The sequence below is a fragment of the Jaculus jaculus genome, chromosome 5, assembly GCF_020740685.1.
Source record: "Jaculus jaculus isolate mJacJac1 chromosome 5, mJacJac1.mat.Y.cur, whole genome shotgun sequence".
Classification (NCBI taxonomy): domain Eukaryota; kingdom Metazoa; phylum Chordata; class Mammalia; order Rodentia; family Dipodidae; genus Jaculus; species Jaculus jaculus.
In genome coordinates, this window is record NC_059106.1 from 44,507,418 (window position 1) to 44,531,754 (window position 24,337).

The 24,337-nt window shown below is 43.4% G+C and overlaps 1 protein-coding gene across 3 annotated transcripts in view; it reads left to right on the top strand.

Annotated features, from left to right (window-relative positions):
* The window catches only part of Ube4b (ubiquitination factor E4B), a 147,237-nt gene that overhangs the window by 7,120 nt on the left and 115,780 nt on the right, over positions 1-24,337 (top strand). The window contains exon 2 of one of the 3 annotated variants that reach the window (XM_045149286.1): positions 11,498-11,563. The exons of the other annotated variants lie outside the window; for them this stretch is intronic. Coding sequence (XP_045005221.1) covers positions 11,561-11,563 — 3 coding nt within the window. The 5' untranslated portion in view covers positions 11,498-11,560. The remainder of the gene's footprint in view (positions 1-11,497; positions 11,564-24,337) is intronic. 3 annotated transcript variants of the gene reach the window in all.

A 24,337-nucleotide genomic window follows, 5' to 3' on the forward strand; every position in this document is an offset into this window, starting at 1 on the left:
CATGGGTGTTGGCCTATGGGAGTGGCAGGCGTCAGATCTTGGAGGGCTGTCTGAAAGTTTAGTTTGAATTTTCTCTGTAAGACTGTAATCTCTTCCCTGGAGGGGACCCCTTCCCCCCATACCCAGGTTAGGTCTCCCTCTAACCCAGGCTGACCAACCTGGAAATTCACTGTGTAGTCTCAGGCTGGCTTCAGACTCACAGCAATCCTCCTACTACATCTGTCTCCATTCCCAGCCCTGGATGGTTAAGGATTAGGAAAATGTCTGGCAAGGTATCCAGAATTGATTGTGAGAAGGTGATACAGACCATAAGGCAAAAGTAGGGGTTTGTATTGCTGACCTGGAGAGAAGCAGTAGTGACAGGGAATTAAGGCATTGGCAGTGAGAATAACATTGAACAGATACTAGGAGTGAATTCTGAGGCTCTAAATTAATCCAGTTCTTTGATATATTTGTTTTCAGGGCAGTATCGCACTGTGTAGTTCTAGCCTGCTGGGAATTCTGTAGGCCAAGCTGGCCTCACTTTCAGTGGTTCTCCTGCTTCTGCCTTCCAATACTGGGATAAAGGCTCATCCAGTTTTAACATCCTTTTTTTTTTGGTTTTCCAAGGTGTAGGGTCTTACTCTAGCCCAGGAATTCAGTATATAGTCTCGAGTGGCCTCAAACTCAGGGCGATCCTCCTACCTCTGCCTCCTGAGTGCTGGGATTAAAGGAGTGCGCCACCACACCCGACTTCAGTTCTAACATCTTATGTGAAGTTGGAAGCGGGGAAAGGAAAAAGAAGATTCCTTGGTTTCTGGCTTGGAGCAAGGGTGGGTTGGGATAGGGTAAGAATTCCTGACCAGTACTTGACTTTAGAGAAACCAAAGGAGTTTTGTTTCAGATCATTGAAAAGATAGGTAAGTTAGAGCTTGAGGATGTGTCTCAGTTGGTAGAATGCTTGCTGAGCATACATAAAGCCCTGTGTCCAGTCCCCAGCACCAACTAAAATGGGCATGTCTGTAATCCTAGCACTTGGGAGATGAAGGCAGGAAGATTAGGAGTTTAAGGTAATCCTCCGATATATATGGACTTTGAGGCTAACCTGTGCTAGAGAACTTGTCTCAAAAAAAAAAAAGAAAAAAAGAAAAAGATGAAAATTCCATCTAGCCTTTGTAGTCTAATGCTCCACCTCTTTGACATGTTCTGTCTTTGTGACAGGTCCTAGGACCTCACTTTCCCCCAGTACAGTTTGATAGTTGCTCCCACTTTACACTTTATCTTCCTCAGGAATATAAGAGGATTGTAGCTTCCCAGGCCCTTTTCCACTCCTTTTGTTTTGTAATTTTTTTTTTCAAGGCATGGTGTCCTTATATAGACCAGGCTGACCTTGAATTTGAAGAGATTCTCCTGCCTCAGCCTCCCAAGTGCTGGAATTAGAGGTATGAACTATCATAAGGCTTTCTTTTTTTTTCCTCTTTCCCTTTCTTTTTTTTTTGGTTTTTGAGGTGGGGTCTCACTCACTATGTAGTCTTAGGGTGATCTCAAACTCACAGCGATCCTCCTACCTCCTCTTACCCAGTGCTGGGTTTAAAGGCATGCACCATCACACCAGCATATTATTATTATTATTATTATTATTATTATTATTATTGTTATTATTATTATTTGAGACAGGGTCTGATGTAGCTTAGACTGGCCTCAAATTCTCTATGTAGCCAAAGATGACCTTGAGTTTGGGAGTGCTGGGATTATAGGTGTGGGTTACCATATGCTATACCTGGTTTATTTGGTGCTGGGATATAACTGAGGGCCTTGGCCATAGTAGGCAAGCATTCAACTCAGCAATATCTCCATCCCTTTTTTATTAAAAAATATGTATTTTATTTTTATTTATTTATTTGAGAGAAAGAGGCAGAGAGAGGGAAAGAGAAAATGGGCGCGCCAGGGCCTCCAGCCATTGCAAAAGAACTCCAGATGCTTGCATCCTCTTGTGCATCTGGCTTACATGGGTCTTGAGGAGTTGAACCAGGATCCTTTGGCTTTGTAGACAAACACAACTGCTAAGCCATCTCTCCAGCCCACCCCCGTTTTTTTTTTTTAAAATCCAATTTGAGAAGAGACAGATGATAATAGTGATATTACCTGCCCCATGTAAGCTCTTCGTATGTGTGGAGCATGCACTGTGCTTTTAGCACCTTTGGTATTATCTCTATTTTACTGGTGTGAAAATTGAGGCCAGTTAGCTTACTGAAAGGCATACAGGTAGGCAAACACCTTAATCTCTTAGCTACAGCCCCAACCCAAAGACATACAACTAGTAAGTGGTTTAATTGGTGGAATTTGGATCCTAATGTAGAGCCTTCACTTAAACCTGGCAAAACCTCCCATAAGGCCAGATGCACAAAGTGGTGCATGCATCTGGAGTTCATTTGCACAGTAGAGGCCCTGGCATGCCCATATTCTCATTTATTCTCTCTGTCTGCTTGTGAATCAATCAATCAATTTTTTTTGTTGCTGTTGTTTTATTTTGTTTGGTTTTTTGAAGTAAGCTGACCTGGAGTTCATTGTGTAGTCTCAGAGTGGCCTCAAACTCATGGTGATCCTCCTACCTGTGCCTCCCAAGTGCTGGGATTAAAGGCATGTGCCACCATGCCCAGTTTCAATTAAAAAAAAAAAAAAATATATATATATATATATATATATATATATATATATATATATATATATATATATATATTTGGTTTTCTTGAGATAGAATCTCACTGTAGCTCAGGCTGACCTGGAATTCACTCTGTAGTCTCAGGGTGTCCTTGAACTCACGATAGTCCTCCTACTTCTGCCTCCTGAGCGCTGGGATTAAAGGTGTGTGCTATCACGCCCGGCAATAAAAGCATATATATATATTTCGAGGTAGGGTCTCACTCTAGTCCAGGCTGACCTGGAATTCACTATGGAGTCTCAGGGTGGCCTCGAACTCACAGCAATCCTACCTCTGCCTCCTGAGTGCTAGGATTAAAGGTGTGTGCCACCACATCCGGCTAAAAATATTTTTTAAAAATTAGTTTGTTTAGGGCTAGAGAGATGGCTAAGCAGTTAAGGCACTTGCTTGCGAAGCCTAAGGACCTGTTTTTGACTCTCCATGTCCCACATAAGCCAGCTACATGAGGTGAAGCAAGTGTGCAAGGTTGCATATACCCATTAGGTGGCAAAAGCATCTGGAGTTTGATTGCAGTGGCTGAAGGCCCAGGTGCACAAATATTCTCTCTGTGAGTTAGTGTATGAACTAGTATATGCTCAGCACTGTTTTAGACCGTGAGGGTCACTGGACCTAAGAATGAAGGAACCTTCTGCCCTTAGGAGGTTTATATTGACTTCTATTTGAAAAGAGTCATCTGGCTGCTGTGAAGAGAATAGATCAAGGGGAAACAAGGGAATGCAGAGAAAGTTTAGGACACCAATGTAAGAGTCCCAGTGAGGTGACATGGAACCAGCCAGGTCTGATGGTGGAGAAGGTAAGAGACAAGCAGCTGATGGTCAACTGTTTTGTGGGGAGAGTAAGTAGGATTGGGTGGTGGGTTGGATGTGGGACATGAGAGTAGAATTGGGGATGATGGCGTGATTCAGGTTGCTGCTGGGATTATTGTAGCAGAGATGTGACATAGCTGCATATGTCAGGTCGGCGTTTATTTCTAAATAGGAGTCTGGAGCAGTACTCATGAAGGCCAAGTCACTGTCTTGTACCCAGTTATCAAACATATAGCTTGCATCTTTTGGCCATGTATTTAGCAAGAGAGAACAGAGGAGAGAATGAAGGAGGCCATGCCTCTTTCATGGCCACAGCCTAGAAGGTTCCCAGGTCATTCATTCCAGTTTACCTCTCACTGGGCAGAACCCAAGGCTGCTCAGCAAAAATCCTCTTGTTAGACAGGCAGGATGGAAACTGGAAAGATAGCTGAGCAGCAAAGGTGCTTGCTTACAAAGCCAAAGGACGCAGGTTTAATTTTCTAGTACCCATGTAAAGTTAGATGCACACATGTCTGTAGTTCGTTTGCAGTGGCTGGAGGCCCTGGCATCCCCATTCTGTCTGCGTCTCTCTCAAATACATACATAAATAATTTATTTTTTAAAGAGAGGATGGTATCCCTTTCCTCCCAAACCCTTTTTCCCATATCTAAAACTGCATGTTCCTGAGGGCAGTGGTCCTATATCAGCGTTAGAGTGCAGAAACCATTAGATGAAAATCAGGTGTCTGCTATAGTAGGATGGGATATTGGAAATGAAGATTTCCATTGAAAGAAGGAAGAACATTGAACACATTCCCCTCCCTGGTCTATGGTCATTATTGTCAGTTCTTGCCAGGCCTTGGTGTGAGGGCTTCCTGCCTTGGCCATCCAAAGGTCTTTTGGAGCACCCCTTTTACTTGGTCCTCAACCTTCTGACTGCTGTCTGTCTCTTTTCCTCAGCTGGGTCTGAGCGGGCATTAAAGAATGTCCCCTTCCTGAGGCTGGTATGTCTCTGCTTTGCATCATGCTAGAGAAGGATTTGGCTTTTCCCCTCTGCCTAGCCCTAATTATCATACTCTGAGTAGTCCTAGGCTGTAGACCATGGACATTCCTTAGGCCATCTGTATTCCTTTTGTCCTTATATGCTGATTGATTGCCAAGCTATAGCTTGAGTCGACCTCATGAGACTTCTTTCTCAAAGTGGCATGAAGCCTTAAAAGTAGTCAGCAACCAGATTCTGCATTATTCAACCAGCTTCCCTACAATTATAGGCCATTGCTTAGTGTGGTGATACACACCTTTAATCCCAGCAATGGGGATGCAGAGGTAGGAGGATCACTGTGAATTTGAGGCCACCCTGAGACTCCATAGTGAATTCCAGGTCAGCCTGGGCTAGAGTGAGACCCTACCTCGAAAACAAAACAAAACAACAATTAGAGGCCATGTTCTCATGCAGGCTGTTTTCAGATGTCATAGGTCTTACCACATGTTTTACGAAACCTCTTCAGGGTCCCTTGGCTTCTCCCTTCAGTATCTGTTCTATGCTGACTCCTGACATTAACTAGCTAGGTAATTTCAAGTCCAAATTCTTTGGTAGCTGCAGCAGTCAGTCCAAAAATAATAATGGCTTAAATGAGGCATAGAAGCTTAATTTTAAAAATAAAGTAGGTGGTTGAGAGCTGGCTTAATTGGTCAATTACTGCGGGACCAGACCCAATCTCTTATGTGTCTCAGCATCCTTTCTCCTTCCTGTGAAGTACCCTAACTTGTAGCTTGTTTGCTGCTCTAGCTCTGTTGAGGAAATGTGCAGCTCAGTCCAGAGGAAGGCAGGGTGTGTTTCTATCTCTGAAGGTTCACGTAGCATGGCTTGCATCTCCTTGGGCTTAACTTAGTGATGTGGCTGAATCTAAGTGAGGAAGAGGCAACTCGCTGTCTCTACCACAGTGTTATCAGGACTTTAAGCCTAAGCATCTTGGAGGTGGAACTGTCGTAGACTGAGATGGAAAAAATGGAAGAAGAGTGGGAAGGAGAAATAGGCTATTCTGAAATCATTATGTACTTATTATTTTTCTGTGTAGAAATGTTTAGTGGGTTGTTCTATAGACGTTTGCAGTTTTAGGGGTTGAAGTTTGGGTTGGGACACCAATCTGGAAGGCACCAAATATTTAAAATCCTAGGAACAGGCCTTTCCTTGGGAGTGATCATAAATGAGAAGGTAGAAGACTAAGCCTTGTCCCACTCTAGCATTTCAGAGTGTCCAGAAAAGGAGACTGGTAAGGCACAGTGGCTGAGGGAGGGGGAAAGAAGAGAGATTGAGTGTCTTACTGTGTCCTGATGGCACATCAATCACTGATTCAGCTCTGTAAAATGGCCTTACAGTGAGGTAGAGGAGGATCAAGACTTGGTTATGGGATTTGGCAGTGTGGTGGCCATTGGTGATCTTGACAAGAAGTTGCCTTGCTGACTAGGTCAGCAGAAAATATGAGGAGAGGAGAAAACTCAGGAGTAAGGTGTGGGCCCCCAGCCATAAATGGTGATGGAAGCCATAGGTTTTAGAAACGAGAAAAAGATTCAAGGGAGCATAGCCTTTCAAATTTTGTCTTTTGGGCTGGAGAGATGGCTTAGCAGTTAAAGCACTTGCCTGTGAAGATGTCCTTAGTCTTCATGTTCGGCTCTCCAGATCCCATGTAAGCCAGATGAACAAGGTGACTCATGCACAAGGTTGCACATGGGCACAGGTGGTTCATGGGTCTGGAGTTCGATTACAGTGGCGGAGGCCCTGGCACACCAACTCTGTCTCTCTCTTGCTCCTGCTCTTGCGTGCTCTCATAAAAAAAGCCAGTCTAGGACTGGAGAGATGGCTTAGCGGTTAAGCTCTTGCCTGTGAAGCCTAAGGACCCCAGTTCGAGGCTCAATTCCCCAGGACCCACGTTAGCCAGATAGACAAGGGGGCACATGTGTCTGGAGTTCTTTTGCAGTGACTGAAGGCCCTTTCTCTCTCTCTCTCTGCCTCTTTTTTCTGTCTGTTGTTATCAAATAAATAAAACAAAAAAATTATAGGAAAAAAAAAGCCAGTCTGTTGGGCTTGCCTCAAAAAAATTTTTGTCTTTCCCTGTGACAATCACTACTTCCCTGCATCTCTCTTTCTCTCTCTCTCTGGATTAAACCCAGAGGCTAATTCCTTTCCTTAGTAAATATTTATTTTTATATTTATAGTGTTCATTCTTTCTCTCCCTTTCCAAGGTAGGAAGTAAATGTAGAGGTAGATTTGTATGTTTTTCAGCAGTGTTTTGGGCCTGAAGAATGCCACATGTAAGCTATGAATCATCACTTAGGAGCACTGGATCATATTGTTAATTTTTTGCAGGGGGCTTTTTAAGACAGGCTTTCACTATATATAACCCTGGCTAGCCTGGGACTTTGTGAACTTAAAGCAGTACTCCTGCCTATGACTCCCAAGTGCTGGGATTACAGGCATTCATGAACTTTATAAAAACAATGAGCTGGACTGGGGAGGTGGCTCAGTGACTAAAGTGCTTGCTGTGCAAGCATGAGGATTGGAATCTGGATCCCCAGCATCCTGGTGGACATGTCAGTGCATGCCTGTAATTTCAGTGCCAAGGAGACAGACAGGAGGGTCCCTGGGACAAGCAAGCCAGCTAGAGTAACTGAACTGGTGATCTTTGGGTTCAGCAAGAAACTCTTTTTCAAGAAATAAAGTGGGCCGGGCGTGGTGGCGCACGCCTTTAATCTCAGCACTCAGGAGGCAGAGGTAGGAGGATCACCGTGAGTTCGAGGTCACCCTGAGACTACACAGTGAATTTCAGGTCAGCCTGGACTAGAGTGAGACCCTATCTCGAAAAACCAAAAAAATAAAAATAAAAATATAAGGTGCAAAAGTGGTATCAGAAGACACCTGATGCTGATCTCTGGTCTCCATTTGCACACATGCATTGGCACAGAATATACAGCCACATACATATACATATACACATGCACACACACAAAATAAACTGGGCATTACACCTGTAATCCCACTTCATAGGTAGTGAGAGAGGGGTTAGGAGTTCAAGGTTATCTTTGGTTACATATTGAGTTCTGAGGTCAACTTGGGCTAGGTAAGACTCTAGCTGAAACAAAAAAGAAACCAAGGGCTGGAGAGATGGCTTAGCGGTTAAGTGCTTGCCTGTGAAGCCTAAGGACCCCGGTTCAAGGCTCATTTCCCCAGGTCCCACGTTAGCCAGATGCACAAGGGGGTGCTTGCATCTGGAGTTCGTTTGCAGAGGCTGGAAGCCCTGGCGCGCCCATTCTCTCTTTCTCTCCCTTTATCTGTCTTTCTCTCTGTGTCTGTCGCTCTCAAATAAATAAATAAAAAATTTAAAAAAAAGAAACCAAAACAAAAGAAATATTTAAGTGGTTCTGGGGTTGATGGTGCACACATTTAAATCCCAGCTTTTGGGAGGCTGAGGTAGGAGGAGTGCCACAAGTTCGAAGCCAGAATGGGCTAGAGAGGAGAGTTCCAGGTCAGCCTGTGTTAGAGTAAAACCTTGCCTCCAAAAAAGGGATGGAGGCCGGGCGTGATGATGCACACTTTTAATCCCAGTGCTCAGGAGGCAGAGGTAGAAGGATCACTGTGAGTTTGCCAGCCTGAGACTACATAGTGAATTCCAGGTCAGCCTGGACCAGAGTGAGACCCTACTTCAAAAAACAAACAAGCAAACAAACAAAAGGAGTTGGAGATATGCCTCAGTAAAGGCACTTATTTGCAAAATCTGATGGCCTGGGTTTGATTTCCCCAGTTCTCTGATAAAGTCAAATACACAAAGGGGCACCTGTGTTTGGAGTTCTCTTGCATTGGGAAGTCCTGGAGCACCCATTCTTTGCCTCTCCCTTCTATCCTCCTCCTCCTCTTTCTCTCTCTCTCTTTGCATCTCTCAGTCTCCCCCAAATAATAAGTAAAAATGTAAAAATATAAAAAACAGGGCTGGAAGCCAGGTGTGGTGTCACACACCTTTAATCCTAGCACTTGAGGGACAGAGGTAGGAGAATCACCACGAGTTCGAGGCCACCTGAAGACTACATAGTTAATTCCAAGTCAACCTGGGTTAGAGTGAGATCCTACCTTAAAAAAAAAAAAAGAAAGAAAGAAAGAAAAAGAAAAAAACAGGGCTGCAGAGAAAGCTTAGCAGTTAAGGTGCTTGCCTGCAAAGCCTAAGGACCCAGGTTCAATTCTGCAGGACCCATATAAGCCAGATGCACAAGGTAGTATATACATCTGGAATTTGTTTACAGTGGCTGAAGGCCCTGGCACACCCATTCTCTCTCAATTAAGTAAAATAAAATAAGATTTAAAAAAAAAAAAGCTGGGTATGGTGGTGCACGCCTTTGGTCCCAGCATTCTGGAGGCAGAGGTAGGAGAATTGCTGTGAGTTTGAGGCTACCCTGAGACTACATACTACATAGTTAATTCCAGATCAGCCTGGGCTAGAGTGAGACTCTACCTTGGGGGGGAAAAAAAGAAAACTTAAAAAAAAATGGATGCTCAGGGTTGGAGAGCGGGCTTTGTGGTTGAGGTGCTTGCCTGCAAAGCCAAAGGATCTTGGTTCGATTCCCCAAGACCCACGTAAGACAGATGCACAAGGTGGCGCTTGCATCTGGAGTTCATTTGCAGTGGCTGGAGGCCCTGGTACACCCATTCTTTCTCTTTCTTTTTCTCTTCCTTTGCCTCATTCTCTCTCTCATATAAATAAATAAAAATATTTAAAAAGTTAGTGCTCATTCAAAAATAAAAAGTATCAAAACAAATATTTTATATAGAGATATATTAGTGGTAAAAGATATGATTATTGTTACTTCTGTAGGATGTTTACCTGTTGACTGCTGAGGGCTACAGAAGTCCTATGCTTTCAGTGAGCCTGTGCTGCTTTTGAGAACACATGAACCAGTAGCTGGAGTTCACATGGCAAATGGGCCTGTCAGTGAAGGGTATACTGTGGATGAAACACTTAATTCCGAAGGGAAATCTGGGAAGTGGGCAAGGAAAACTTGAGTCTGTTATAAAAGATAACGAAGATTTTGATGTGTAGAATAGTCCAATGAAGATGAAATATTTCATATTTACTACTTCCTCTGGGCAAATTGCTCATTTTTTTTTTTTTTTTTTTTTCTGAGGTCTCATGCTAACTCAGATTGACTTGGAATTTACTGTGTAGTCTCAGGGTGACCTCAAACTCTCGGCAATCCTCTTATGTCTGCCTCCCGAGTGCTGGGATTAAAGGCATGAGCCACCATGCCTTTTGAGGGACAGATGAAGATGGTAGCCAGAGTGTGGTATTGTTGGATGTATGCTCATATGAAAGGTTCGTTCTCGTTTTTTTTTTTCTTTTTGTTTTGATGTAGAGTTTTACTCTAGCCAAGGCTGACCTGGAACTCATTCTGTAGCCCAGGCTATCCTCAAACTCATGGTGATCTTATTACCTCTGTCTCTTGAGTGCTGGGATTAAAGGCATGTACCACCATGCCTGGCTATATATATATTTTTTAAATATTTATTTGCGAGAAAGAGGGAGAGAGAGAGAATGAATGTGGGCGTGTCAGGGCCTCCAGATGCTGCAAACAAACTCAACACATGCGCTGCCTTTTGCATCTGGCTTATTTGGGTTCTGGGGAATCCAACCTGGGTTCTTTGACTTCACAGGCAAGCACTTTAACAGCTAAGACATCTCTCTAGCTCCCCATTTATTTGTGGTTTTTTTTTTTTTTTTTTTTTTTGAGGTAGGGTCTCACTCTGGTCCAGGCTGATCTGGAATTAACTATGTAGTCTCAAGGTGGCCTCAAACACACAGCGATCCTCCTACCTCTGCCTTCTGAGTGCTGGATTAAAGGTGAGCACCACCATGCCTGGCTCCTTTTTTTTTCCTCCACATAATTTTATTTTTATTATTTGCAGGCAGAAAGAGAGGAGGAAGAAGGAAGAGGGGGAGGGAAGGAGAGAGAATGAATACATTAGGGCCTCTAGCTGCTGGGAGTTAACTCCATCCAGATGCATGCACTGTTTTGTGCATCTGGCTTTACATGAGTACTGGAGAATTGTACTTGGGTTGTTAGGCTTTTCGGGCAAGTGCCTTAACTACTGAGCCATCTCTCCAGCCCCCATTTATTTATTTATTTATTTGTTTGTTTGTTTGTTTGTTTATTTATTTGAAAGAGCAACAGAAGGAGAGAGAGGAAGAGAGAATGGGTGAGCCAGGGCCTCTAGCCACTGCAAATGAACCTCAGATGCATGAGCTACCTTGTGCATTTGGCTTACGTGGATACTGGGAAATCGAATTTGGGTGGTTATGCTTTCCAGGCAAATGCCTTAATTACTGAGCAATCTCTCCAGCCCCTGGTTTTATTTTTGTTTTGTTTTGTTTTTTTGAAGTAGTATCTCACCCTAGTCTAGGCTGACCTGGAATTCATTATGTAGTCTCAGGGTGGCCTTAAACACACAATGATCCTCCTACCTCTGCCTCCTGTGCCTCTCACCTGTTTTGTTTTTTGAGACAGTGTCTCTTTGAATATTTATTTATTTGCATATTTGTATGTATGCTTGCACACATGTGGGCCAGGGTCTCTGGCTGCTGTACACAAATGCCTGTCTGGCTTTATGTGGGTGCTGGAGAAATTGAACTTGTGTCAGTAGTCTTTGCAAGCAAGTGTCTTTAACTACATCTCCCCAGCCCCTGAGACAGGATCTTGTTATATTCCTGACTGGCCTGGAACTACTCACTACATACTTAGGCTGCTCTCAGATTTGTGCCAGCTCTCCTGCCTAAGTTTCCTAAATGCTGGGATTGTAGGTATGTATTGCTGTACCTTTATGTGGTGCTAGATATCAAACCCAGGGCTTCATGCATTCTAGGCAAGTATTATACTAACTGAGCTATATCCCTAGCCTCAGTATTAGTTTTTCTGAGACAAGATCTTTCTATAGTCCAGCTGGCCTTGAACTTGAGATTCTTCTCTTTCAGCTTCCCAAGTGTTCCAGTATCTGTTATTTGTAAATACATATCTGAGATGATCCATCAGATGATATGGTGAGTCAAAAATAATATATACATAAGCTGGGTGTGGTGATGCACACCATTAGTCTCAGCACTCGGGAGGCAGAGTGAGGTCAGCCTGGGCTTGAGCGGTAACCTACCTTGAAAAACACAAACAGGCTGGAGAGATAGTTTAATGGTTAAGGTGTTTGCCTGTGAACCCTAAGTACTTGGGTTTGATTCTCCAGGACCCATGTGAACCAGATGCACAAGGGGATGCATGTGTCTGGAGTTCATTTGCATTGGCTGTAGGCCCTGGTATGCCCAATCTCTATCTGCTGATCTCAAAATAAATAAATAAAACTTAAAAAACATATATATATAACCAAATTTCAGAAGCAATAAAGTACATTTAATATTAAAGGTAGATGAGATGGCTTATTGGTTAAGGTTCTTGATAGCAAAGCTTAAGGACCCAGATTTGATTCCCCAGAAACCACATAATAAACCAGATGCACAAAATGGCACATGCGTCTGGAGTTCATTTACAGCAGCTAAAGAGCCTAGCATGCCCATTTTTTTCTCTCTCTCTCAAATAAATACATAAAATGTTAAAAAAATAGACAGCTGGCATGGTGACACACCTTTAATCCCAGAATTTGGGAGGCAGAGGTTGGAGGATTGCTGTTAGTTCGAGGCCAAGCTGAGATTCCATAGTGAATTCTAGGTTAGCCTGGGCTAGAGTGAGACCCTACCCTGAATAAACCAAATACACATACATATATATACATATACATATGTATATGTATGTATGTAAAGCTTGGAAGTGAGGTGGTTCAGTGGGTAAGAGAGCTTGCTGAGTCAGCATGAGCACCCAAGTTTGAACCCCAGAACCCATGTGCAATCCCAGCACTAGGTAGGTGGAGACAGTAGGATCCCTGGGGCTCACTGGCCCTATTTTTTTTCTCTCTCTCTTTCTTTAATTTTTAATTATTTTTTAAATTTTGTTTTGTTTTATCGAGGTAGGGTCTCTCTCTGGCTGAGGCTGACCTGGAACTCACTATGCAGTCTCAGGGTGGCCTCAAACTCACAACAATCCTCCTACCTCTCTCTCCCAAGTTCTAGGATTAAAGGTGTGTGCCACCACACCCGGCTATTTTTAATTAATTTTTTTATTGATAACATTCATAATTGTAAATAATACCCCATGGTAATTTCCTCCCTCCCCCCACTTTCCCCTTTGAAACTCCATTCTCCATCATATCCCCTTCCCCTCTCAGTCTCTCTTTTATTTGGATGTAATCATCTTTTCCTCCTATTATGATGGTCTTGTGTAGGCAGTGTCAGGCACTGTGAGGTCATGGATATCCAGGCCATTTTGTGTCTGGAGGAGTATGTTGTAAGGAGTCCTACCCTTCCTTTGGCTCTTACATTCTTTCTGCCACCTCTTCAACGATGGACCCTGAGCCTTAGTAGGTATGATAGAGATATTTCAGTGCTGAGCATTCCTCTGTTACTTTTCAGCACCATGATGCCTTCTGAGTCATTCCAAGGTCACTGCCATCTGAAAAGAGAAGCTTCTCTAATCAAAAGTGAGAGTAACATTAATATATGGGTATGAACATTAAGAGAATCGCTTACTTGGCAGTTGGTGATCATAGTGTATACTTTAGCCAGACAGCAGCAGACATTACATTCCTAGGTCTCATGACTACCCCTGGTGGTAGGTTTTCAGTATACTCCCTCCCATGGAGTGGGCCTTTAGTCAAATTAGGGAGCAGTTGGTTTTCTCCATAACAAATGTGCCACTATTGTACCAGTAGGCCTGACTGGCCAAATATAAGGCTTGCAGTGTCCACTGTTGGGTATCTTCACTGGTGATTTCTCTCTCTCCCATTGAACTGCATGCAGTGTGGCTTTTTTCAGCTTTCTGTCAGCTGGTCTACATGGAGTAGGTTTTCAGTTCAGCTCCATCAGGGTGAGAAACCCCATTTTTTTTCATGATCTCGGAAGTTTATTTCTCTGGCCTAGAAGGCTGGCATAGCAGGAGTGGGAGAACATAGAACACTGTAGGAGGCAGGGCAGTAAATCAGGCCAGTGTAGCCTTCAGGCAAAGGTAGAGCTGGTCCAGCCCATGTCCTAGTAGTTGATGTAGATCCTGTCCTGGCTGATGTGCAGTTGCTGTAGGTGTGGTTCTGTGGGGCTGCTGATCTTGCTAATCCTGTGCAGGGCTCGCTGAAGCCACCAACGGCCATGAGCTGGTCAGGGACCATGTGTATTGGGCTGGCTTGTGGGTACCCTGTGCCAGCTGCTGAATGAGCTGGGAGAGGAGCCCTTCTGGCACCAAGGTGTGGGGCATGTTGCTGTTCACCATGAGATCACCACAAACAACGGCGGTCTGGGTAAGAAGCCTAAGACAAAACACAACTCTACCTTAGCCGGGTGTAGTGGCGCACTCCTTTAATACCAGTACTCAGGAGGCACAGATAGGAGGATCTCCATGAGTTTGAGGCCACCTGAAAGTACACAGTGAATTCCAGGTCAATCTGGACTAGAATGAAACCCTACCTCAAAAAAACAAACAAAAAAAATTATTTATTTTCTTTCATTGAAGAAATCTATTTATGTGTGTGTGTGTGTGTGTGTGTGTGTGTGTGTGAGAGAGAGAGAGAGAGAGAGAGAGAGAGAGAGAGAGAGAGAAGCAGATAGAGAATGGGTGTGCTAGGGCCTCAAGTCCTGCAAACAAACTCCAGACACGAGTCACCCTGTACATCTGGCTTACACCAGTTCTGGGGAATGGAACCTGGGTCCTTTGGCTTTGCAGGTAAGCGCCTTAAGTGGTAAACTATCTCTCCAGTCCTATTTATTTTCAATCAGAGAGAGAAAGAAAGACAGACAGAAAAGAGAATGGGCCTCCAGCTGCTGCAAACAAATTCCAGATACATTGTCCACTTTGTGCATCTAGCTTTGTGTGGTACTGGGGAATTGAACTGGGGTTGTTAGGCTTTCCAGGTAAGTGCCTTAACTGCTGAGGCATTTCTTCAGCCCCTATTTCTTTTCTTTTCTTTTTTTAAACTTTTAAATTTTTTTAAATTTTTTAAATTTTTATTAACATTTTCCATGATTATAAAATATATCCCATGGTAATTCCCTCCCTCCCCACCCCCACACTTTCCCATTTGAAATTCCATTCTCCATCATATTACCTCCCCATCTCAATCATTGTACTTACATATATACAATACCAACCTATTAGGTACCCTCCTCCCTTCCTTTCTCTTCCCTTTATATCTCCTTTTTAACTTACTGGCCTCTGCTAGTAAGCATTTTCCTTCTCATGCAGAAGCCAAATCATCTGTAGCTAGGATTCACATATGAGGGAGAACATGTGGCGCCTGGCTTTCTGGGCCTGGGTTACCTCACTTAGTATAACCCTTTCCAGATACATCCATTTTTCTGCAAATTACATAACTTCATTTTTCTTTACCGCTGAGTAGAACTCCATTGTATAAATGTGCCACATCTTCATTATCCACTCATCAGTTGAGGGACATCTAGGCTGGTTCCATTTCCCAGCTATTATAAATTGAGCAGCAATAAACATGGTTGAGCATGTACTTCTAAGGAAATGAGATGATTCCTTTGGATATATGCCTAGGAGTGCTATAGCTGGGTCATATGGTAGATCATTCTTTAGCTGTTTTAGAAACCTTCACAGTGATTTCCACAATGTTCAGCCCCTATTTAAAAAAATTTTTTTTATTGACAGCTTCCATACTTATAGACAATAAACCATGAAAATTCCTTCCCCTTCCCAAATCTACACTCCATCATATCCCCTCCCTCTTTCCATCAGTCTCTTTTTTATTTTTACATCATCATCATCTTATTGTGAGGGTCTTGTAAAGGTAGTGCTAGGCACTGTGAGGTCATGGATATTGAGGCCAATTTCTGTCTGGACAATTGCATCTACCCTTCTGTTGGCTCTTACATTCTTTTTGACAGTGGCCCCTGAGCTTTGGAAGGTATGATTGAGAGATGTCAATGCTAAATACTCCTCTGTCACTTCTCAGCACTATGGTGTCTTTTGGGTCACCCCAGTGGTCACTGCCATATGAAAAGAGAAGCTTTTTTAACCAAAAGTGAGAGTAGCGTTAATATATGGGTGTGAATGTTAAGAAAAGTGCTTACTGGGCAGTTTGGTGAGCATAATATATGCATTTAGCCAGACAAGAGCAGGTGTTACACTCCTAGGGCTCATGACCGCCCCTGCCATAGGATTTGATTAGGCTTTTGGTATGTATGTTCTCCCATGTAACAGGCCTCCAGTCCAATTAGAGAGAAGTTGATTTCCCCCATAGCAGACATGTGACTATTACACTTGTTTGTTCATTTTTCTCGGCTGACCAAACTTGAGGCTTACAGTATCCACTGTTATTTATCTCCACTGATTCCACTGATGACATCTCTCCCACATAGGTGAGTGATTTTTTTTTTCAAGGTAGGGTCTTACTCTAGTCCAGGCTGACCTGGAATTCACTATATAATCTCATAGTGGCCTTGAACTCACAGCGATCCTCCTACTTCTGGCTGGCTGGGTCATCTGTTCTGAAATAGAAGTGCAAGTCAGATGTGGGTTCAGCTCAGGCACTTGAATGTTACTAGATCTTTACAACTGCTCTTGGTGTTTCAAGCGTGGCATTAGTATATGTTTTATAAGTGGAATTCAATCTGAAAACCTAGTAATGGAGAGGGATCGCAAAGTGCTGAGTGCATCTCTGGGGAATTGAAATATTTAGCAGCATAAACACATAAGTAATAAAACAACTTTAAGCAAGGCATGGGTTTATTATGGGTTTATTAAGGCATACTCTTTCTTAATCCAGGCACAGAATGATTACGAGGTCACAGGAAAACAGTGGAACTATGTCACAGCATCATTGCCATGACCACCATCCCTCACACTGCATGACTTTGCTTCTTTCTCACTTCTTCTTACTCACTTGATAGCCTTGGCTAATACCATCTGTGCCTCCTGTGTGCAGTTGAGCATGGCTAGAGATTATGTGGTATTGTAGTCAGCCCCACATTGCTGGAATAACCTCCAAACAGATACAGTTTATGGAAGGAAGGGATTTATTGGAAGCTTACAGATCCAGGTGGGGATGTGCCATCACTGGCAGAAACCGCTGCTCCCATTCATAAATCCAAGCACAGAGACAGTCAAACAGTCAGTACCACAAGCAAGCACAAAACACAAAACCTCTCTGCATACTGTTAGCCTGGAATTCAGATCTGCCCCCACCCAAGTAGTTGGAGACAAGCTTTAATAAAAAAAAACACCTGAGTCTATTGGGAGACATACATTCAAAATACCACACATGGTATGATTTCTCCCTCAAATTTTTTCTTTTTTTGCAATTTTACTTTAAAATTTTTTATTTATTTGAGAGAGCTAAAAAGAAAGAGGCAGCTGGGTGTGCTGGTGCATGCCTTTAATCCCAGTACTTGGGAGGCATAGGTAGGAGGATCACCATGACTTTGAGGTCACCCTTAGACTACATAGTGAATTCCAGGTCAGCCTGGGCTAGAGTGAGACCCTACCTTGAAACACACACACACACACACACACACACACACACACACACACACGGGGAGAGAGAGAGAGAGAGAGAGAGAGAGAGAATGGGTGCACTAGGCCCTCTAGCCACTGCAAATGAGCTCCAAATGCATGTGCCACCTTGTGCATCTAACTAATGTGGGTACTAGGGAACTTAACCTGGGTCCTAAGGATTTGCAGGCAAGCATCTGATCCACTAAACCATCTCTCCAGCACCCCCCCCCCCGACTTTTTTTTGTTTTTGTTTTTTAAAAGTAGAGTCTCACACTAGCTCAGGCTGACCTGGAATTCATTCTGTATTCTCAGGGTGGCCTCGAACGCATGGCGATCCTCCTACCTCTACCTCTCAAGTGCTAGGATTAAAGGTGCACACCACCACGCCTGGCCCCTATCTTATTTTTTAATTTATGGGGAGGGGGAGCACGCCAGGGTCTCTAGCCACTGCAAACTAGTTCTAGATACTTGTGCCACCATGTACTTTATGTGGGCACTGGGGAATCGAACCTAGGTCCTTAGGGTTCACAGGCAAGCACCTTAACCATTAAGGTATTTTTCCGACCCCCATCTCTCAACTTTCTTTTTTTTCCTGAGGTAGGGCCTCCCTATAGCCCAGGCTGACCTAAAATTCACTATATAGTCTCAGGCCTTGAACTCATGGCAATCCTTTTACTTCTCCCTTCTAAGTGCTGGGATTAAAGCCGTTCGCCGCCATGCCTGGCTGCCCTGCCTTTATGTCTATGGAGATCTGAACTCCACATGCTTGTGCAGCAAGGGCTTTACTCATTGAGTAATCTCTCAAGCCATTGTCTTTTTAATTTATATTTCCTTTTAATTTATTTGAGGGAAGAGAAAGAAAGAGGCAAAGAGAGAGGGGGAGAGAATGGGTGTGCCAAGGTCTTCAGCTGCTGCAAACTCCAGATGCATGTACCCCCTTGTGCACATGTGTGACATTGCACACTTGAGTCACTGTGTGTCTGGCTTACGTGGGACCTGGAGATTTGAATGTGAGTTCTTAGGCTTTGCAGGCAAATACTGCTAAGCCATCTCTCTATTCCCAACCCTGTTTTATTTTTAAATATTTTATCTACTTATTTGCAAGTAGAGAAAGAGAATGAGAATGAATATGAATATGAATGGGCTCATCTGGGCCTTTAGCAGTTGTGAATGAACTCCAGATGCATGTGCTACCACTGTATGCATATGGCTTTATGTGGGTATTGGGGAATCAAACCTGGGTTGTCAGGCTTTACATCAAGTGCCCTAACTGCATGCCTTTAATCCCAGCACTCGGGAGGCAGAGGTAGGAGGATTGCTGTGAGTTTGAGGCCACCCTGAGACTACATAGTGAATTCCAGGTCAGCCTGGGCTAAACCTGTATACAACCTTACCTCAAAACAACAACAACAACAAAAATTATTTGTACTGGGGAGTTGGGTTAGCCGTGAAGACACTTGCCTGCAAAGCCAAAGGACCCAGATTCACTTCCCCAGGACCCACGTAAGCCAGATATACAGGTGGCACATGCATCTGGAGTTAAGTTTAAAACAGTTGGAGGCCCTGGTACACCCATTCAATCTCTGTCGCTGCTTTTCTCTCCACCTCTCTCAAATAAATATATAAAAATAAAAAATATATTTTTAAAATTACTTATTTATTTACATATGTCTTGCCACTGCAAATGAACAGCAGATCCAGATGCCAGTGCCACTTTTTTTTCCTCCAGGGTTAGGATCTCACTGTAGCCCAGGCTGATCTGGGATTCACTATGTAGTCTCAGGGTGGCCTTGAACTTAATGGCGATCCCCTACCTGTGCCTCCTGAGATTAAAGGCATGTGCCACCACGCCTGGTACTAGTGCCACTTTTTGTATGTGGATTTTTTTGGTAGCTTGGGAATTGAACCCTGACCAGCAGGCTTTGCAAGTAAGTGTCTTTAATTGATGAGCCATGTTATATCCTAGCCTTCAAAATTCTTTTATTTTTAAAAACCTTGTTTATTTACAGTGAAGAGAGACAGATAATGAGAATGGGTATGGCAGGGCCTCTTGCTGTTGCAAACAAACTCCAGAAGCATGTACTGCTTTGTGCATTTGGCTTTACATAGGTACTGGGGAATTGAACCCAGGCCAGCAGACCTTGCAAGCAAGTGCCTTTAATTAATGAGCCATTTCTCCAGCCCCCAAACTTCTTTTAAAAAGGATTTTAGCTGGGTGTGGTGGCGCATGCCTTTAATCCTGGCACTTGGTAGAGGTAGAAGTAGGAGGATTGCAGTGAGTTCAAGGGCACCCTGAGACTACATAGCAAATTCCAGGTCAGCCTGGGCTAGAGTGAAACCCTACCTCGAAAAACAAAAAACAAAGAACAACAAAAAAAAGGATTTTAACTGGTCCTGGTGGCACACACCTTTAGTCCCATTTAGAGGTAGGAGGATCACTGTGGGGTTGAGGCCAGCCTGGGGCTACAGTGTGAGTTCCGGGTCAGTCTGGGCTAGAGTGAGACCCTGCCCCAAAAAACAAAACAACAACAACAAAGAGGATTTTAGTTTAACTTAAAGTAGATAATATAAGTAGATTTTGTTCAATGTAAAAAGGTAGAGTGAATAAAAAAAGAAAAGGTTAGTAATATTTGGTGTGCTGAAACTATTTTTAGTGTGTCTTTGTATCTATGTGTTCTACATGTGATAAAAGTGAGATCACATTTCTCCCTTTGTACTGCTGGGGATGAAACCCAGTGCTTGCCAGGCACACATTCTTCCCTGTTCCATACCCTCAGCTTTATTTCTGTAGTAATCATATAAGCCTTTGCCTTCAGTTGTATGTACAAAGCCATTCTCTTGAGACCCTCCTGTCCAGGCATTCCTCAAGGTCGCAGGTTGATTACCAGCATTGTAGAAGGTGAGCAGTCTACAGCAGAGGGTTAACATGAGTGCTGTAATGGGCAGCCCAGGGCGCTGTGACATTCCCAAATGCTTCTTCCTTTCCAGTAGACTTAAGAATGAGGGTTCGGGGTATGCATGTTTCCTTCTTATATGCAGAATTGAAATTTAACATGAAGCTGGACATGGTGGCACACGCATTTAATCCCAGTACTTGGGAGGCAGAGGTAGGAGGATCGCTGTGAGTTCAAGGCCACCTTGAGACTGCATAGTTAATTTCAGATCTATAGCAAGACCCTACCTCAAAAAAAAAAAAAAAAGAAAGAAAGAAAGAAATTTAACATGATATGCATACATGTGACATGAAAGCAGAGGGAGGGCTATTCGGGGAAAAGAAGAATAGGGACGGAGTATGGGGCAAATATGAGCAGAGAATAATGATAACATGAAGTGTCAGATGAAACTTGTTATTTTGTATTAATTAGTAAAAACAGATTGGTGTAGCACGACAGTTCTAACATCTAAGTGTGCATATCCTGTAAGGACTTAATTCTGCTCCCTAATGCCCACCTATTCCCTTCTTTACAGTCCATAGTTCAGGACACAAAGACTTGGCTTCCCTCTTTTTTAAAAATTTTTTTATTTATTTTTATTTATTTGAAAGTGACAGAGAAAGAGGCAGATAGAGAGAGACAGAGAGAGAGAATGGGCACACCAGGGCCTCCAGCCACTGCAAAGAACTCCAGACACATGCATCCCCTTGTGCATCTGGCTAACATGGGTCTTGGGGAATTGAGCCTTGAACTGGGGTTGTTAGGCTTCACAGACAAGTGCTTTAACTGCTAAGCCATCTCTCCAGCCCTTGTTTTTGTTTTTTGAGGTAGGGTCTCACTCTAGCCCAGGCTGATCTGAAATTCACTATGTAGTCTCTGGGTGGCCTTGAACTCACAGTGATCCACTTGCCTCTTCCTCCCAAGTGCTGGGATTAAAGGCATGCACCACCACAGCCTCCCCCTCTCTTTTCTTCTCCTTCCCCTCTTTCCCTTCCCCTCTCTCTACTGGGTTTATGAAGTGGTAGGGGTACATATTGGGGAATCTTAGCACAGTGGAAATCTTTCTTGGAAAATTTATTTATTGCAGTGAGTTAGGACATTTCTTCTGCTTACATCACTGGGCAGAATGTATTTTATATCTCAGGCTGAACTTGGCATCCAGGTTTAAATTTATTTTATAGCTTTACTCTTTTTTTTTTTAAATAAATATGTTTCCATGTAAGTTTTGAGTATGATCTTTTAAAAGTCATGGTGAGGCAGATGTGGTGAGGCTTGCCTGTAGACCCAGATTCTCAGGATACTCAGGCAGGAGGATTGTTTGAGTCCACCAATTTGAAACTGGCCTGTTTGCCATAAGAAGACACAATCCTGAGTACCTGAGTTTGGATCCCCAGCACTCATACCAAAAGATGGATCCTTTAGCAGCCACTTACGATGAGAAAGGAAGCTTTTGGGCCAGCTAGCCTGGTGAACAGAATAGTGAACGAGATACTCTACCTCAAAGGAGGAGGAAAGCAAGGACCATTGGCCCCCCAGAAGTTGTCCTTTGATTTCTGAATACATGCTATGGCATGTGTGCCTGCATCGACACAGTGAAAACAGATACACACAACACTAAAAGTTAAGATAGTATATTAACTAAGAAATGTTCATGCAGTGCATTTTTCTAATAGTTCTCATTGTTCTGTCATACATTCGGCAGATATTTAGAGAGCTTCTCCTGTGGGCCAGGCATCATTCTAGGCAGTGAGGATGTGTCAAAGGAAAAGACCAGGAAATTCCCTGCCCCTAAGGAACTCAGATGGCTAAGAGAGTAGTTGTGTTTTATGTCCTTGAACCTGGGGCTGTGAGACCTGTGTTCATAGGCTCAGGTTCAAGGACTAGTACCATAAAACAAACAAGAAAAGCAACAAGCTGGGCGTGGTGGCACACACCTTGAATCCCAGCATTGGGAGGCAGAGGTAGGAGGATAGCTGTGAGTTGGAGGCTACCCTGAGACTCCATAGTGAATTCCAGGTCAGCCTGAGCTAGAGTGAGACCCTACCTCAAGAAAGAAAAAAAAAAAAAAAAAAAAGCAACGAAGAAGAAAAAGAAGAAAAAACACCTTAGAGCAGAACAGTGACTAAGAGAAACACTAGATAAGAGCCAGGGAAGGGGTCAGGATGGGTGGCTTTCTCACAGCTCTCTTCTTGTCCTCCTCGTACAGATCTGGAAACTGAAGCACAGAGGACTTAAGTGATTCACCTTGATTCTACATATGTAGACAGTTGGAAAAGTTGCATTTTTAGTCAAGCATGTACAAGTTTTAACTTAAAAAAAATTTTTTTTTGAGGTAGGGTTTCACTCTAGCTCAGGCTGACTTGGAATTCACTATGTAGTCTCAGGGTGGCCTCGAACTCATGGCAATCCTCCTACCTCTGCCACCCCAGCTCTGGGATTAAAGGAATGTGCCACTACACCCAGATTGTATTTTGTATATCTCAAACAGAATATTATAAAAAAAATTCATTCCAGCCTTTAATCCCAGTGCTAGGGAGGCAGAGGTAGGAGGATCACTGTATGTTCAAGGCCACCCTGAGATTACATAGTAAATTCCAGGTCAGCTTGGGCTAGAGACCCTGTCTCAAAACAAACAAACAGCATTGAATTTGTAAGTTACAAAGAAAAATAAGATGAATGAATATACATGAACTTACTATGCCTGATTGTAAGTCTCTTAACAGTGTATGTGACCATACCTAGTTTTTTTAAAAAAAAATTATTTTGTTGATTTGAGAGAGAGACTGGGTGCATCAGGGCCTCCAGCCATTGCAAACCAACTCCAGATGCATGTGCCACCTTGTGCAGCTGGCTTATGTGGGTCCTAGGGAATTAACCAAGGTCCTTTGGCTTTGCAGGCAAGTGCCTTAACCGCTAAGCCATCTCTTCACTGCCCCCCCCCCCCATGCCCAGCTTTTTATGCCAGTGTTGTGGATTGAACTCTGGTCCTCATGCTTGTTCAGGAAACATTTTTATCCACTGAGTTAAATGTCCAGCCCACAATCTCTCTATATATTTTTTACATCTGGCTTCTTTTTTCAGTATTGTGAGAGTCATCCAAGCTGTTGCATAAAGCTGTGGTTTATTCATTTACTGTGTAGATTCCGCCAGAGGAATGTACCACAGTCAATGTCTCTTCATTCGAAGTTCTTTTTGTTGTTGATAGTGGTAGGTTTTTTTTTTGGTGCAGTTACATCGTGTGTGTGTGTGTGTGTGTGTGTGTGAGAGAGAGAGAGAGAGAGAGAGAGAGAGAGAGAGAGAGATGTATGCACATGTGTGCAGATGCATGCATCCTGAAGACATTGGTTGCCCTCTAATGCTCTTAGACCTCATTTCCTTGCCCCTTGTCATTATTTCACAAGCAAAAAAGTATGACAACTGTTGGCTTATCATTTACATCATGTTAGGTATTATAAGTGACCTGGAATACATGAAAGAATGTAGGTGCTGGGGAGCTAGAACCAATCCTCATGGGTAGTGAGGGACAGTTGCACTACCTTGCTTAATTTAACAATACCAATTTGCAAAACCTTCAAGGATGAGTCAGCTGTTTCTGGTTTAGGAAATGGCAGCACAGTTTAAGTGTATTCCCAGGCTTCACAAGCCATATATCTAACCAGTGGTGTACCAGCCTCTTGGTTTCCTGACCGGTCCTAGATTTTTTTTGTTCTCTGCTAACCAACATTCCTTAAGGTATCTCCCATGCAGCACCCCTGAGACAAAAAAGTCTTCTTATTTGTCTTCATGCTGTGCATATCCTTATGATTTTTCATCTGGGGATTCTGTGAACTATCATCGTCATGCTTATATACACCTTAATTCCCCTCTCTCTTTCTGAGGTAGCATCTTGTTCTAGCCCAGTCTGATCTGGAATTCACTATTTAGTCTCCAGGTGTCCTTGAACTCACAGCACCCCTCCTACCTTTGCCTCCTGAGTGCTGGGGTTAAAGGCGTGTGCCACCACGCCTGGTGCTCTCTCCAGACACTTGCACCACTTTGGGCATGTGGTTTACCAGGGTCCTGGGTAACTGAACCGAGGTTCTCTGGCTTTGCAGGCAAGCTAAGCCATCTCTCCAGCCCCTTTTCATTCACAACTTCAATATATACAGACAATATAGACCACCACCCATTCTCCCCCTTTACAAAATCCCCCTCTCCACTGAATCCCTTCTTTCCAACAACTCTTTCTTTTATCTCCCCACCCCCGCCTCAGGGTAGGGTCTCACTCTAGCCCAGGCTAAC